We start from the raw sequence: 17,735 nt of genomic DNA on the forward strand, positions 1-17,735 counted from the left end.
CTTGTGACCTCGTGACCCGCCCTGTTCACACTGTTCACCACAATGCTGTTTTAACTGTTTTTACATGCAGAATGTTACTTTATAGAAGAATGGTAAAAATTGTCTGTTGGGGTCAGGCATACACCACCGCTTGGTGCTTTCTGGGGTGTGTAAGAATACCTCCTGCGGGGCCTATTACGTAGGCCTGTGCGAGTCGTAGTTTTTAGTTCAAAGTGAATAGTAATTTTCTTCTAATAATTTCTAAGCAAATATTTCAAATAATTCTGGCACACAAAAAAAAAGTTTAACAGCACAATAGACATTTTCAAAACCGTATTTCACTAACACACAATGTCTTTACATGAAAAAAATGAAGAATGCACTGAAGCTTTCTCACGCTCATTGAACCTGTGTCGACTTTTTGCAGAAATGGCTATCGGAAACTGGGAAAGTCAACCCACATTTGGAGCTGTCGTATTTGTGTGGTGTGTGACCAATTTGTGGGACCTCCAAATGCTAATTTTAACTGCGATTGCGTTGCTACGCCGCTGTTGCTTCTAAAGGACTATAGACCCAAAATTTTTGCTTGTTTGTTTTCTTATTTCAAATGATGCATTAGACATTAATATACATGAATGACCCTATGATATTAATTGCTTCTTGATGCTTCGTTGGTTTCGGTTTCATCAGCCAAACAATCGCTGTGAGGTGCAGTTGGTCTTGCGGTCATGGGAGGCACGAAAAAATAGCAGTACAACTGCTGATATGTCGTTTGTTGTCACTCCAGCTCTTGAAGCAGGGTGTTGTAATATTGTCGCGAGTGAAAGAAAAAGACGAGGAGTGTTTTGCTGCGCGCCGACGACGACGTTGCTGCTGGTGGACCTCCCTGTTTTTCCGTGCTCCCTGTCTTCACCTGTTCTCGCCACAGGCCTGTACGTCAAGCCGTGACAATATAATGTTGTAGTGAATTAAAACCACGTATCAGTATTTACATTGCAGCTTTTTGTTTCGTGCCTCGTCACAGCCATCGTTCGGTTGATGAAACCAAAACAGCATGAGAGAGGAAAATCATTTATAAATTATTAATCACCACGAGGTGGGTGATCCATGTGTTGTAATGTACAACGCATCATTTAAAAGAAGAAAACGTGCAACTAAATTCAGATGTCTATAGCCCTTTCAGTGGTGACTCCATGGACACCTGCTCAATGCACACGTCCAGCGCCACCCCGCGTTGGGTGTCGGAAAGGGGCACCCAACTCCATGTGCCTCGTGCGAGCTCTCTCTCGTGTTCGCGTCGTCACGCTCGATTAGCGAATTTCACGTGAAGAAGACCAGCTGCGGCCAGCGCAGACTCATTCTGCGGGAGTCAAGAGAGCCATGTGTCCTCCAATTTACGCACAATGCCATGCCTGTTCCGTCGCGGGCGCAGACGCCTATCAGGTAAAGATATGAACGCCTGCTGCCGTGGACTTGCGCGCAAGTGGCACATCTAGCACGTCTCCATGGAGTCTGCGCTTTGGCTGCGCGCGCGTCTAGGTGCCATCCCGGAGGAGGTACGCTGTACCGAAACCGTACAAAGCAAGCATTCCAGATACGTTTTCGATTGCGACAAATAATTCCGAGATTTCGAATGCCAAATATTGGTTTCGAATCGAATATACTATTCGACCGAATATTTGGAATTTTCAAATGTTCGTAGAAGCCTACTGTTATATTTAGCAGGATTGAACGGCGTCACCGTTTCCAGTTGTTCCATTCTTCTGTGGTCATCCTGTAATTGTGCACAAATTTAAAATGGAATGGTTTCAAAAGCGATCCATCTCTCATATAGTGTACTGAAATGAATGCTCGTAACGACGTTTACCTGAAACTGCAAACAATGGGTCTCAAACGCCTGATGCATGGAAAACGCCTTTCAGAGAACCGTATACTACAGAGCTGTAAAACAGAAATTTGAACTGGGATGAAAGTCGTGCATTTGTTAACGTAAAAAAAAAAATTGAGCGACGTTTGCGATTGTGGTAATGCGTATTTCAGTGACAGCTGAGCAGTGCGGATTTCCGATGACAGTTGGAGTACTAAGTAACACTGGCGGTATCTTGCGTTTATGCTGCTAGATTCAACGGTAGCTAGATTTGCATTAGCGCCGCGGGTAAGCTCTGGTGAATTCTTTGTGACGTCATTGTGTTCGAACCAATCGGTGATTGGCATTCTGCCCAGCTAGGTGGTATGTCATAACGTCATGCTTATAACGTCACTCGATTCTGACAAACAGGTGTGACCAACTGCATGTCACAGCCATCGTTCAGTCGATAAAGCCTAAAAAAGCACCCAGAAGAAATTAAATTATAAATTATTTAGTGGCCGTAGGAAAATGCCACATTTGAAAGAGGAAAGCATGTAGTGTTTGTTGCCATTTAACACCTGTCACTGTAAACAATATCGTGAGCAAGGTGTGTTGCTGGGCGAGTTGGTTGGGGTACATCTTGAGAACAAACAGCGCTTACAGACATAGGACCAGAACAAGAAGGACACGCAGTTGTGTGTCCTTCTTGTTCTGGTCCTATGTCTGTAAGCGCTGTTTGTTCTCAAACAATATCGATCTGTGATGTAGGCTTTGCCATGGTTCGTGTATGCGAGTAGAACTGTCGCCTGGAGTAGAGCATAAACATTTATTGGTAATTCAAAATAGAGACAAAGTATTCTGCTGCGGGTGGTGTCCTTATTAATGCGAAGGCAATACTATAGGCTATGGTTTCGTGTCCGCAAAACGTGTCGGCAGTGATTGCGGTGAACTATAAAAATATATCGTCTAAATAGTGGTTGTAATCAAAGTGGGATGATGTGAGGATGCTGGGGAAAAAATTTGGTTCCGATCGGGTCATTAGTTAATTAATAAGCGTCAAAAAAGTGACCAAAAGTGGGCGTGGTCGGGCCGGAGTGGCGAGAATTTTGAACATGAATTGGTGGGCGAGTTGGTCTGACATATCTAGTGAAGCAGCACAACGGCACAAGGCCAAGGGAAGAAGAGGCGCTGTGTTTGTCCTCTTCTTCCTTTGGCCTTGTGCCGTTGCGCTGCTTCACTAGAGAATTTTGAATAGTCGAAAGTGCCGTACCACGTGACCGAAAGTGTGGGCGGAGCCAACGCGCGGCGCCAAATTTGAAAGTTTGAAACGAAGTGTGGTGGGAATTAGACGATTTGCACAAATTCTCTCATTCAGATGATTGAATGTTCGATGAGGAATTGATACGCGTTTGATTTGTGATCCATAAGTGTCTGATAAGTGATCGATAAGGAATTGATAAGTGATCGATAAATGATCTGTAAGTGATCATAATTCGCAAAAACGTTTGCTGTCTTCACAAGTAATTAACTGAGCAGCTTTTTTTCTTCTGTGTAGCCCGTAAGTTTTGACGAAATTGCACCGAAATATGGTATTATTCCCAGATATTAACACCAGCTGTTTTTACTTTCGTTTAGGAGGTATTCACTGAGGCCGCGCTACCAGACGGCGCGAGCGTCGTCGCGGCAAACGCGCCATATTTGCGGTCGTTTCATGCCAGCTCGCGTAGTGTCACGGTTCGCCGTGAGGTACCCGGCCTGAACTGTTTATGGTCCGTAACATATTTGCACGTTGTTAAATGCGTCAGCGGCCACTTATCTTCGTGGAACGCTTATTGTACATGAAGTTTGCAGCAGAATTCTTCTGTGTCGTGATATAACCGCCGAGTTGAAACTGGCTGCACTGCACGCAAGAATATATACTATCGGCGTCAAATGAAACGAGGCCGCCTGCCTGTCGTTATCGAATTAGTAGAGGCGCGAATTTCCGGTTCGCGATAGTTCTATTTTCTTTGGCGTTCGTTTTCTTGCTTTGCCACTAGAGCGCCACATTCACACTTACCACAGATTACACCTTTCACAATGTTTTTGATTTCACTTCCACCGATGCCATGTTATCAGCATCTCGTTGCGATGCGAACAGCGCAAGAGGCCGATCTGGAACGGTCGGTGTGCAACGTGACGTTTTATTTGTTCGCACCCCAACCAGACGTTGATAACACGGCAATGAAAGGAGCAAAATCAAAGTGCTATAAAGGCCGGTTCACATGCAAGCGATTGAGCGGCGCGTCGCAGCGAAAATTTCCAACTTGTTGAAACCTCGCCGCTCATCGCAGCGGCGACTCAAAACAGGTTTTTCCGCCGCGGCGACAGAATTGGCTAGCACTTTCGCTTGCATGTGAAACAGGCTTAACACCCACGCGGGGGACAGCCTCTCTCGCCAGAGAAACCGCGCTGCGGCAGTTGCGATTGGTGGTAAGTATGAATGTGGAGCTCCTGTGGCAAAGCAAGAAAACGAACGCCAAAGAAAATAGAAGCAAACTATCGCTAACTGGGAATTCGCGCCTCTCTGATAACTACAGGCAGGCGGCCTCACTTAGGCCTATCGCCACGCGTTCCGCTGTTCGCGTTTCATTTGACGCCGATAGTACACGACTTGCAGTTTTTAATATCAGTTTATAACTGTCAGCTAGCTATGCAGGGTACATCGTGAATAAACAACACGATTAATTGCCGAAATTCCAAAACTGGCGCCGCAGAAACTGATATTTCCAGCGGCTGCAGTCCGCGAACTGCTGAAGCTTCTCAGACGGTCTTTCAGCAGAAAGGCAAAGCATCATAGCTGCCTTATTTACACGACAGAACGGTCAAACAAATACTGTCATGCGCTCGCAGCACAAACGGCAGACCCAGCGAGAATGTTTTGCAGTTTTGATTGTAGCTACGTAGCGCTGCTTCGTATGCACAAGACGTCTAGCTTTTTCGCAGCAACGCAGTGTACAGCCATTCCGCTAGGTTCAGTAGTAACAGGTCACTTTCAGCAGGTAGAGATGACAAGTTAAGCGAACAGACCCTTCGGTATTATTCACCTCTCCAAAAACGGCAGTTCGGCCGTCGGCACCTCGGACGTCGGCACCCTCAGCACGGTTCTCGGACTCACCCGCTTGTCTAGTAATTGCACCCTCTCATAGGTTTGTAAGCTTTAATTCCTTGTCCTGCCAGCAAACTTAAGCCGTGCTCAAGGTGCCTCGATACCGATGAATTCAACACGCGGCAGTACGTCTCACACCGCGCGCGTCGGTGCCTCCGCTTTCCTACGAATCGCCCTTTTCACAAAGTAGAACCTTTTAAGCGTGCCCGCTCTTCGCGCAGTTAACGGAATACCCACTCAGTCACACGGTGTTAGGGGTAGGATAGAAATTAGATAGTATCTGCGGCGAGTCGCGAAATACACTCACATTTCACACATCACGCGCGACCACCAATATGGCGAATGCCGCGCCGGCCGCTATCGCCCCTTGCGGATGACGTCAATACCTTTACTATACCCAGGCCGTGCCCGTGAGAGGAAGCGGCCGCAGGTGTCTGGGGAGTCGTCACCAAGGAAGGACTCGGGCCCATCTATCGGATTCCCGGACGTTTCTGCTGGGACGCATGTACAGGAATTATTAGGTTATACAGAGCGGTCAGGTTTTATTTTTCGGGGTGAGGACTGCCCTGTGGTGACCCGGCTGTGTTCGGGACACGATCGCGCGCGGTGCTTCTCCGAACCCAGTTGGTTGTCGCTCTGTTAAGAAGGAAGCATCCCCGCTAGCATCGCTTTTTGCCGTCAGGTTGAGGTTCTGAAACCTGTAACGTTGGTTACAATTTGTTTTTGAAAAAAATATAACTGATTACCCGTAATATATTACGAAAAAATAATTGAATTACATGGAACGTTATTTTTGAAAAAAGTAATTGATTAATTATGAAATTTACTTGTAACGCGTTACGTACAAGTTGCAACCAACTCTGACGAGGAGTCCGCGATTTGTAGCAGTTTAAAAGGTGCGTTGTGGGTCGTGACATGCAAGAGAGAGCGCCAGAGATTTTGGCGAACTGCAAGCACTTACAAATTTTCGCGCTCATTTTCACATAAATGCTATCATCATCATCAGTCCTCAACACTGATCTCCACTAGGGGAGCTGGATGCCGCATCGGGCGCCCGAAAGTGAAGCCACCGGAAGTAAGCGGCCTTGTCCCGGAAGTCAGCCTTTGGCAGTGCATGAAATCGGAGCTCAGCACGGTTTTTCAGTTCCAGTTTTGTTTTCCCACTTAGCATTTCGTCTTTTCGCCGTTCTCGTCTTTTTCCATGACAATGCCAACCTTTTGCGCCGCCAACTGAGCGAGGAGACCAGCGAAGTCTTCGGGAAGGACGTTTCAAAAATAAGGGCCAATTGCATTTCAATGGGGCGACACTAGCAGACGACAGGACGCCGCTACGCACAGCAAGTATGGAGCCTCGTCTACTCGGCTCGGTGTCGTCTCGTTTGCCTAGCTTCGCCTACTCTGCTCTTTACTGTGATGCTTGTTCCCACGCTCAAGCCCAAGTTATGCTATCAATGGGGGATAAATATAAGAAAGAATAGGTTGAAACATTCACCAGGCAGCTTACTTTGCAGCGACCATTTTACCGAATTAAGTTTAGACCGAACCGGAGCGAGGGCTAGGCTACTATCTTGTGAGGTGTCGACGGTGTTCGGTTGGTTCACATTAGCGCCTCCAAAAGGTATGGTACTGCTTTTTCGACGGAGCGTGTCATGTACTGTTTCGTGTTGTAGCAAGTTAAGCCTGAATGGTCTTTAATTCGTGGTGCTTGGTGCAGTTGACTTCTAACAGCGCTTCTCACGCGCACTGCACCATTCGCCTTTCTTGTCAGTCGTTCCTCTCGCGCTGTGCCTTTTCTTTACTGCACGAAAATTCGGTTTTAAGGTGACCTAGCCTCATCGTCATTCCACTACTTCTCCTTTACGCTCGGAATACACGAACCAGGCAAGAACATAGTGTTTAATGCACGTACCCCCTTGCCGAGGCAGGGTGAGACCTGCATGCCTGTTTTCTTCGCTTTCGCAGAAATTACAGGGTTCTGCACACAATGCTCACATTTCTCGCATTCAGCTTGCTTCTTCCTTTCATATAACAGCAGACATCACACGAAAACAACGCAAAAAACTGAGAACGAAAGGGCGAAAGACACGACTTTTTGCATTGAAATACACAGCAGACACCCGACTTCCGGGACAAGCGGTCCAACTTCCGGTGGCTTCACTCGCGCTCGTCTCGGAAAGCGGGAATGCGGCATCCAGCCACCTAGTGGAGATCAGTGGTCCTCAACCTTGCTTAAAACAAACAATTCTTAAAACTTGCTTGCTCTATCTTTTATTTTTGCCTTAAGCAAAATAAATATTGTTTTATATTTATTGACAACTGTAGCATATTAAGCACTATTATTATTGATGATGATATTGAGTTTAAAATCGCGACATCTCTTGCTTGTTTTTAGAACTCGAACATTCACCTGACCAAAAACACTCGTGTGTTTAGTCATGTGACCAACCAGCATGGCTAGCATTTTGGAGTACGGTGGTAGTGGCTCTGCATTCCTTCTGCTCAAATGACTGCAAGAAACCTCGCTATGGCGTTACCGTGAAAAGGAGGTGTGCCATGGGTGCTAGAGACTCGAAGCCTTGTTCAATTACCAATGAAGATGCTTCAAAAAGAGGTAACAGCTCGTCCGTGAAGTGGCTCCTCGGTGATGTTAAGCCTAAATTGCTTGTCGAAATCAGACTGCAATTTTTGCGAAAATCGTGTGAAATGTGACCTTCCTACGAGCTGCGACGTTCATTCAAGTTAAGAAATACCATGTGCCCGTGCATATTTGTGCCATAATCGACGAAACACGCTTGGATTACTATGTCGCGCTGTTATTGCATGATTGTTTACTCCTTCATTCAGACCGTCTACTTTTTTTCTGTTATGTTTCATTTTTCCTTCCGAGGCTCTGTATCTGCGGAAGGTGGCTTCGGGTTCGAATATCGACGCCCTCGGACGTCTTTCGTCACGTCTTCCCGGTGGAAATATGGCTGTGCATGAGAGCATTTCTTGCTTGGGAGGCGGAGTCGTGCTCTCCGATCCTGTCAGCTGTTCCCTCCTCCTGAAGGCTTCAGCGTTTAAATGGCCCCGAGAGAGTGCCTTTCCCTGCCTTTTAAGTTACTCGTTCAGCTTCTGCCGACTTGTGTGGTGGTTGTAAGTTATATTAAACACTCTTTTAATAGCGGAGTCGCTCTTAGTTTATCCGCCAGATTATTTTAAGCTTTACCGCGCCCGCAATCGTCCCTCAACCACTATCAAAGTGGATTACGTTCTTGCTTGTCGCCGTTGAAGTCATAGCACAGAGTGAAACTTTGAGTGATTGAGCCTACTTGCGTAACAGCTCTTACGGAGTGGATTTGTTTCCACTGCTAACAGCGCTAAGCGGTATGTGCAGGCTTTTGAAGCTTTTCGTGAAAACACGATTGTTGCGTTGCTGCGTTTTCGTCGTGTACTGAAGCCTTAGTATCCCCTTATTCTGGATTAGGGAATCATATAGTTATAGTAGCTGTAGCTATTTATTTTTAACGAGTCGCTTAATTTTGCTAATGCACAGGTTGTGATCGGTTGGAAGTTGTGCTTAACGCTTGGGTTTGCAGTAGCAGGCGCCTCATGTTCTGTTTATTTTTGTTTCTGTGTTTTACTGTAGTCTCATATCAGTTTCGTGCACTGGCAGAACCATTACACAGCATGCTGCCATTCTTACAAGAAATGAGGAGCTTTAAATTTTAATTTTCCTTGCATAGCTGCTGTAGAGCTGCCATGGCACGATTCCAGGACTTGCCTTGCTTGTTTTTGCATGCAAGATCTTTAGACATTCTGAGAATTAAAATTCTCAGCCTTTTTCTCAGCCTTTTTTTTATTATTATTGCTTGACATCTATCTGACTTTGCTTTTTACGGCACAAGCTCTTGGTAAAAAATGGAAGCTTGACATTTTTCTGCTTGTGAACTGTAAATGTTAACCGCACTAACTGTGCATTAGTGAAGCTTTCATGCACAGCATTTGAAGGCCTCTCTTAAGTGTATTTTCTTGTGATGCGACTTGGAGCTTTTACTTTTGAGTTTCCCTTTTGCACATCTTGAGTAAAACATTGCTATTGTGGCCGACTAGCGTGTTTGTAATGTGTGGGCAGAAACTGTTGAGAGAAAAGTTAATGCTACATGCAAAAACTTTGTCTGATGTGCAGATTTTTTAATTAAGATACTAATTTAAAGGATGGCTTTTAATGCTTACCAGGCAGTATAACTTGAGGGTTATTAGCCATTGCACTCTGTCATTTGTGCTTTCTTTGATGTCATTCTTCTTGCTAATGTTGCATGGTGCTGCTATTTAAAGCAATAATTCTTTTAAACTTAGCTCTGTTCATTTTCGCAAGTAATGAATGGAAGAGTAGATTTTGTAATAATGTAAGGCTATTAAGTTTTTATTTCAAAAGTAGTCCATCATAGCAGTCTGCTTTTTAAGATGCCACATACTGGTAATAGTTGTGTACCTTTCTGATTAAAAGGACAAGTAGCTTGTCTTTTCTTATGGTCTCATAATGCCAGCCTTAGCTTGTGCTCCCTGAAAAATTTGCTCCTGACGTGCCGAGGGTGGCGTTGCGACTTGGCTCGATTGTTGACGTGTTTACTGGGAGTAGATGTGCAGTGATTGGTTGACTAGGCTAACAGCACGACAAATGATACATGTGCTTATATTTTTAAATACATATCTCAGCTGCTATAGTGGACATAGTATACATTCTATTCAAAGCTTTGCCTATTTGCCCGTCTCTTCCCTGGCCACGTGTTCTCGGGTATTATTTGCTTTTCCAACAGTACACGGCACCTCTGCATACATGTGTATACATTATCTACCAAATAAGTGTGAGCATTTGGTTATTGCTTCATTGCTCATCATTAATGTGAAGAGCATCTCCAGAAGTTGCATTTGGATGCAGTCACTAAAAATTGTTGCGAGGGCCGCTAGGTCTACAATTTGCTATTAAGCATAACTGTCAACATCTCGTTGTCACAGCTTGAATACCGCTGCATTATTTCTTCGGCATTGCAATCGGGAAGCAGCTGGCTGCCTTCCCTCCTTTTGTGAAGTTCAAACACGGTGTGATGCAATAGTTGCTCTTTGCGAGCTTTGAGTCTTATTCCGCATTTTATATTCGTACAGCGTACGTTTAAAGGTTTCCGTGCATGGTTCATAATTACAACCCTTTGTTTTTGGGCAAAACCAGATTTCATCCGATACTTGCACCCCGAACACATTTCTAATCGTGTTAAACCTGATTTCTCCCCGAAAATGCCCCTTCTAGAGAACACACTAGGGCAAGGGAGCAAGTTGCTCGTTAATATACACTTGTATACGAAAGGGTGTAGAGAACGTACGTTTCCCTGAATAAAGCTGAAGCACCGCATGAGAGTTAGCGGATGTCCTGTGCAATTGTTTCAGAGGTGTATTGGTTCAACTGGCGATCTTGAACCTATTTTAAGACTTGTTAGTCATGATGTGGCTTAATTTCAGATATGTTTGAAAATTGACGTTTAGAAGCGAGAGGCCGAAACGCGGGCATTGACCAGGCATTTGTTCGGCATCTATTCGTTGAAGTTTTTTTTTCTTCACAACCTGTCATTTCTATGTTTGCGCCCTGCACAAGAACGACCGCGTGTTGTAAATTGCCTTTTGCTGCAAAAAAAAAAATGGGGACCTGAAAAAAATCCAAATTATGAACATTTTTGTTAAATAACCGATTGTACCTGAATTTGAACTAAAAAATATCTCCTGAATTTTACACCCCCGATTTATGGGAAAAATAAAACCCGAAAATGAAGGGCCTTATACACAATACATTGGCTTCTCAAGTGGTTTGCAATTTGGTTAGATTCTGTGTGTTCCCTTCATTGGATTTCCTCTTAAGTTATATTTTTAGTTTAAATGTCTCTGAGCGGAATTCAAGTTCTGTTATTAAGCATAATGAGATAGTGTCAAGGAAGAGAAGGAAGGCTGTATTGCCTGCAGATGGATGTAACCCTGCAAGGAAGTGCTGGCTTTAAAGGTGCACTGAAGAGGAATCTGAACTTGTCTTTTTGCCGCGGGAACTCGACCTACACGTTCCTAGCATTCTTAGAAACTGCGACTTATTGCCCTGTGTGGCCAATTTCCCTAATTAAATCGAATTAACGTCTGGCTCCCGCCCTTTTTTTTTTTAATTCTGCCTCGTACGGTGGGCGAAGTCGACCAACGCGTGGAGTACCTTTCACCCAGTTCCGTGGCGGCTTGTCGCTCTGCCATCGGCGGAGTAATACGTAGTAGTCCGTAGTAGCAAATAGTCCGCGCATATTTTTATTTCTGCGGGCTTATTTTGCGGCTATATTATCTGCGAATGAAACTATTTATTCATGGAAAGCTAAAAACAAAATAAAGCTAAAGCAAAGCCTCCACGGAGCTGGCTGAAAGGAACTTCACGCGTTGGTCGACTCCGCCCATCATACGAGGCAGAATTAAAAAAAAAGGGCGGGAGCCGGACATTAATTTGATTTAATTAGGGAAATCGGCCATACAGGGCAATAAGTTGCAGTTTCTAAGAATGCTAGGAACGTGTAGATCGAGTTCCCGCGGCAAAAAGACAAGTTCAGAATCCTCTTCAGTACACCTTTAAGTCTGTCTGCTGTGAAGTCATTAGGAGGTTGCTAGTCTGACAGCTTATTTTTTTTACCTTCAACTTTTAGAAGCATTGTTTTTTGCTGGGGCAGAGGTGCGTTATAATTTTGTGTAGCGAAAAAAAGATGGAAAGTGTAAAGCATTATTGTTATGCTGCTAGTTTCATGTATGTGTTATTTTCTTTGTGTTTATACGCAGTGAGTGAATCGGAGTTAAAGCGGCTGCGGGATGCCTTCAAGAGGGCATCCAACCTTAGTGGCATCATCACACGGCAAGCGTTCATCAAGGAAGTGCTTGGTGAATTTGTACCACTCAAGCTAGCTGAGGTAAGCGGGCCTTGCAGTAGGGCCACATTTCTGTTGTCTACTTTCTGAATGCTTCCCTTTAAAATGCTGCAGCTGGCACACTTCATTCTGCTTGGGGAGAACTGTTGAAGTACTCTGAAACATTAACAGCTGCTTTTTGCAAGCAAAGATGTTTGTGTGTGCAAGGTATCAAAAATACTTATAAAAGCATGGAATAAAGCTGTACTTGATTGAGATGCTAAGTGAAAATCGCAATAATTTATGCTTTCTTATGCTAATTATTTGCTTGGAGAAAACTTTCCTTGCTTCATCATCCTTGTGCAGTGCAGTATTGGTTGGAGGGAGAGCGTTTTGGATGTTTTTTTACTGTAATATTTTTTCCAGGAGCTAAAGATGTAAAAGGTTCACGAAGCCATTGAAATCTCTCTTGTGGAATGATATAGAAAATTGTGCATACTTGATGTACATAATAAAAAAGTGATGCTACTGCTGCTTCACTGTGATGAAAGTAATATAAAGGAAGAGGCAGTGGAAGTGTGACGGTCCAGTTTCTTACCAGTATAATTTGTTGAAACGTGGGCGCTGTTCCTGGCATGACAGCTTCCATGGTACTGATGTGTGACGCCTTTAAAGTTATTAACAGCTTCTTGTTATTTTTTTAAATGCATATAATTTGGCATTTCCACAGTTTTAGGATGGACATGGTTGCAGCTGTGGACCTTCAGTTGTGCCTTCAGTTGCATACAAGCTTCAGGCTTTTCCTTTCTCTTGAGATGAAGCAAAATGTGCATGTTAGTCGTGCATATCCTGCAGCATTGTGTAGTTGCAGTATGTGAAGACATGCAGTGTCACTGCACAAGGAATGCGAGAAGGAAGAAAATTTTATTATGCGGCTTGCAAAACCGTTGGGTGCTATTCTTTGTAGCGTGGCTTACTGGTTTCTTTTGCTTTTTCCATAATTTGGCAATCTTTATTGTGCCTGTTATGAGCGGTCCCGTGTACCTTTTCCTTCCGGTCTGTGCAGGTCTTATCACTGCTACTATATTTCTTGTCTAGTGTGTTGCTTGGTTTGTGAGCAGCCTATTGTTGCAGCGCGACAGTAGTAGTCTTATCTTGTTGGCTGTGAATGCAATCTTGCATATTTTTATCCCCAAGTTTGCCATTGCACTTAACTGTGGAGTGTCCTCTGATGCGCGTGCACAGTGAGACAGCAGGAACCATAGAACATATGACTGGACTGCATCATTTCGACGAAGCATATACCCTCCACTACGGCGTCTCTCATAGCCTTAGTCGCTTTGGGACGTTTAAACCAAACCAAACCAAGCATCATTTGGACGAAGCATATAGCATTCTTTTTCTCTTTTTTCTCCTTTCTTTTTCCTATTGTTTCGTGCTTTGTCATAGTTTTTCACTACGCAGCCATGTTATGTCAGTGTACCAGGATGTTCTGATTGAAAAAATTATTGAAAAAAAGTAAACATAGGCATATATACTTTGTTGCACACTATGCTTTAATGTAGGTATGCTTACAAGGTGCCTCAGCAGTTGTGTTTGTCGGTTTTATTGGAAGGGAAATTTGTGAGCCAAGTGATTGTGAGAGCCTGTTCCTCAAACTGTTCACTTCCTTCTGGCTTCCCTTGCTGATGTGTATTTTGCCTCATCAGATGTCTTGTGTATCCACGCTTAATTTTGCACGGTGATTGTGGAGCGAAGTCCTCCACTTTAGACTTTCACTTGAGTGCAAGCTTGTATGGAGTACCATGGTTGCATCAAAATCGTGCTTGCTGCTTAGGGTGAAAGTGCTAGTATACACTGTTTGTTTGTAAAGCGGTATCCACGTGGTGTTCCTTGCGGCAGATGATAGCGACGTCCATTGCCTTTCGCTACTGGTGCTGCACCGGCATGAATTGACGACACTTGGCAGCAGAGCGGCACGTTTCAGTAGCGTTGATTGGTTGTGGCCGCTGCAGTGTTCAGTCATCTGGCGTTATCGGATGAGTATATAACTGTGCTAGCACTGTTTTAAGACTTAAGCAGAATGAAGCACAATGCAAGCGGCGAAAATCTGTCTTTGGTAATACATTGCGTTTTGAAACATGTACCTGAGGAATTCTGTGCACTAGTGCCTTATTACATTTCTGAGAGGCTGAGAGCCTGAGACAAGACACATATCCTAAAAAACCTGTTTCTGTTCCACAGCTGCTACTAGGCTTTCACTGAACTTTTTCAATGTACAGGTGATGACGAAGTAAGCATCGGCAGCTTCATTGCTGAAACTATGCTAGAAAGACTTTCGCTCGCAGAATAGGTTGAATTCACTTACCGTATTTTCCGGTGTATAAGACGCGGGTTTTTTTCAAAAATCTTGCTGGTGCGTCCTATACAAGGGTGCGTCTTATATGCGAATTTTCTGGGTTTTTTTTTTTGCGAGTTCAGAAATTTTCAGGTTCATGTTGAAGCTTTTTTCACCGAAAAAATATTACGACCAATAACGCGGTTGTAACATGGTTAATACTTCAATACGGGGACCGCCGTGCGCAACTTTTTTAGGTGAACTTTATCATGAAACGGCGGGGTTGACCACTTCCGGGATCTTAAACACGCGGCCGTTTCGAAGGCCCCAAGCAAAGGTAATATGAAATGGCAAAAGATGGCGACAGTCGCGCTTCTCGCCGTTGTCAAGACAAGCCAAGAGAAGCCGACGTTTTTTTTTAGTCACCCTTTGCAAGTACGTAGTGCGAAGAGAATGCTTCAGCCGCGTTGCCTTTTTGATAGCGCATCCGAAGATGAAGACTTTGAAGGTTTTATGTAAAAATAAATTGTTATGGACATAAAGAGAGTTCTTTCGCTTTTTTTCTTTTGTGCTAAAACGTGGGCGGGTATGGCGTGAGTGTTGCCTTTTTCGATCACTTAGCGTTGCTTAAGAACTTCTCACACGTACGGTGCATTTTGCGATGGTCGCATAAGCATGTTTAATTAAGCCTCACATGCCTAACTGGGTAAATTGGGGTGTGTCTTATACACGGGTGCGTCTTATATACCAATTTTTTCAGTGACAGCCTGCATATATGGCGGGCGCGTCTTATACAAGGGTGCGTCTTGTACACCGGAAAATACGGTACCCACAATGCCTTCTGCTATTAGCCAGACTCGTAAGCCACTATCGGGTGATAGGCAAAATTTTCTGCAAACCCAGAACCTGAACAATGTAATGAGCGACAGTGGTCTAGGAGCCCTGTGCTCATCGTGCATGTAGCATGTTGCAGTGAATTATCTCCACATGTGGTTAGTACTTAAGTGTTCCTAGTCAAATAGGGGAGGCTGAAGTGTTTTCTTTTTTTTGTGATGGAAGCAGATTTGAAGGATGGGTTCTGAAGAAGTCCTGGTTTAATATCTAGTTGTCATATTGTGATGCAATGTGGCGCCACCCCTTTTCCACCTAATCTTTCTATGAGGTAGTCGGTGTTCCAGGTATAGTGTTAGCAGAAAGCTGAGGTTGATCAAATTTTACGGTGCAGGGGTGTGTTTCTGCTTAGAGTCACTCCTACCCTCTCTATACCAGTGATTACCTTAAGGGCAGCAGTACTGAACAGCACATAGAATGCAGTTCTGGCTTTTCATAATGATTTGTGGCATTTACGACCCAAACTAGTACAGTTAAGCTTCATCAGTTATTTTCTCAAATAACGATAAAGCCTCATCAGTTATCAAAATGATAGAGTGCTGCCACCTTTGCAAAAATGGGATGCTGACTGTCTTGCGTGATGGTTAGTAGAAAGTGGTTGCACATGTCAACAACATGGCATAAACGCATCTGTGGTTGAGGGCAGAAGTTGGCTGAACATGTTGGATCTCCTGGATCAAGTTACACGTTTATTAGTAAAACACAATGTGCGAACTTGTATAACCACTGACAAGCATTAACTTCCCTTTTGGAAACAAGGCTTCGTAGCACAGGTTTCTTTGCTCTAGGGTCCACACCGTGCAGTTGTGTTCTGCCACATGTGGTGTCTGACTTGGTCACATCAGATTGCTGCTATTTCTCAAATGACTTTCTTTATCTGCATTTAATGAGTGCGTCTGCAGCATAGGTCTGTGAACTCACTCATGAGTGGACTCACACGGGCTCACTCATGCTCATTTGAGATCATGATCTGAGTCGTGAGTGATTCCGGACTCGCGTTCAGATCATGATCTGAGTCGTGAGTGAGCCCGGACTCGCGTTCAGATCATGATCTGAGTGATGAGGCCGGGCTCGCATTCAGGTCATGATCTGAGTTTTGGTGAGTCCGGTCGAGTTTCATGTGCACTTGCAATACTTATTACGCTTAAATGAGACCAGATGAGTCATGCGTTGAAATGAGTGAGCCCTGATGAGTCGAGAGTCAAAATTAGTGTGCCCAGATGAGCCATGAGTCGAAATGAATGAGTGAGACAAAATTAGTCATGAGTTGAAATGAGTGAGTGAGCCCACATGAGTCATTATGAGTGGTTGAGTGGTTGACCCTTGATGACTAGTTAGTTCGAGTGAGCCTAGGCCTCTGTGAGTGTGAGTTTTAGTGAGCCCGTAGGTTGACCCAACTTTTGTGGGTGAGCCTGAGTGAGCACTCGTGATTTTGCCGAGGTATGGTCTGCAGAGAGCTCACCAAGTGAGGTTGACATATAGGTATAATTTATGAACAGCTGAGTGTGCTTACTAGTGGCTCTTATTGCCTGGGTCATCTGTCACTCACGTGACCTGATGGATGTCATCACTTCAGAGAAGAACGAAAACCTCTACGGTGATTGAATTGCTGCATGCCTCTCGGGGGACGTTTGTGTCTTGTGTGTGCATTAGGGTTTCCTGTCTCTCTCCCGACTGCGGCCTGCATCCATTTTTTTTTTGTCTGTGCTCAGCACATCTTCCAGGCATGTGGTGGCACCAGCAAGGGCATCACGTTCAAGGACCTCCTCTGTGGCCTGGTGCTACTCACGAGAGGCACCCGCGAGGAACGCATTCGATGTGTGTATCGCCACGACACTGTCCCCTCTCTCCCTTCGCCCGTCCTCCGTTCTGTGCCTTTTTTCTTTCTCAACCCCCTTCCCTGTTGTCTCCCGCAGTTTGTTCCACTTCTGTCTGTTTCATTTCTCTGCTTGGCTTGATTACTTCTGTTCCTCTTTCATTCTACTTAAGCCACATCCATTGTTACCTGGCATGTAGTTCTCTGGTCTTGGTGTACTGGCTGGGTCATCTTCCTTCTCTTCTGTTCCTTGGTTTTTTAATCCCTTGAGCACTGCTTTGTTTTCACTAATTAGCTGAGTGATTCTTTTGCACGATTTGCTGCAATATTTGTGCGTGTTGGTGATGGAGTGTTATGGTTTCCATTTGTACATTTTGTTTAATATTCCTCTGTAAAGTAGTGTTTATGTATCGACAACTGCCAGAGTAAAGCACATCACTTGGTGTCTAATACTTGGTGCTCGAAAAAACCGGAGACCTGCTTTGGCTCGGCCTGCCATCTACTGGGCATGGGGACAGTGTTGAGAAGCAGAACTTGTAGCAGGATGTTGGAAATATTCTTGCTTGCTGGACCAAGAGAGAGAGAGAGAGAGAGGTTTTCAAAGTGTACATGGACTCTTGGCTCTTCCCCCCCCCCCCTCCCTCCCCTTTTCTCCCTGTTGTGCTTGCAGTTATTTTCAACCTGTATGCAAACGAAGGAGGCACACACATCCACAAAAATGACATGATCAAGCTGGTGCTTGCCTGCGATGGTGGTTTCATTCCCGAGGCCGTGGCCGACTGCTTTCTCGAGGTGTGACCCCTGTTCTCTACATTTTT

At 44.6% G+C, this 17,735-nt stretch overlaps 1 protein-coding gene across 4 annotated transcripts in view; it reads left to right on the plus strand.

The window, feature by feature from the left end:
• The first annotated feature begins 7,424 nt into the window (after positions 1-7,424).
• Positions 7,425-17,735, plus strand: part of Usp32 (Ubiquitin specific protease 32) — a 51,018-nt gene continuing 40,707 nt past the window's right edge. For 3 of the 4 annotated variants that reach the window (XM_089573938.1, XM_089573940.1, XM_089573939.1), the window contains exons 1-4: positions 7,425-7,587; positions 11,808-11,935; positions 16,814-16,919; positions 17,588-17,709. In XM_089573938.1, the coding sequence (XP_089430064.1) occupies positions 7,530-7,587; positions 11,808-11,935; positions 16,814-16,919; positions 17,588-17,709 (414 nt within the window). In that variant the 5' untranslated portion in view covers positions 7,425-7,529. Of the gene's footprint in view, positions 7,588-11,805; positions 11,936-16,813; positions 16,920-17,587; positions 17,710-17,735 lie in introns of those variants that run through there. The other variant, XM_089573941.1, reaches the window with a different exon arrangement.

The sequence above is a fragment of the Amblyomma mixtum genome, chromosome 2, assembly GCF_055824585.1.
Source record: "Amblyomma mixtum isolate Tamu chromosome 2, ASM5582458v1, whole genome shotgun sequence".
Lineage (NCBI taxonomy): Eukaryota > Metazoa > Arthropoda > Arachnida > Ixodida > Ixodidae > Amblyomma > Amblyomma mixtum.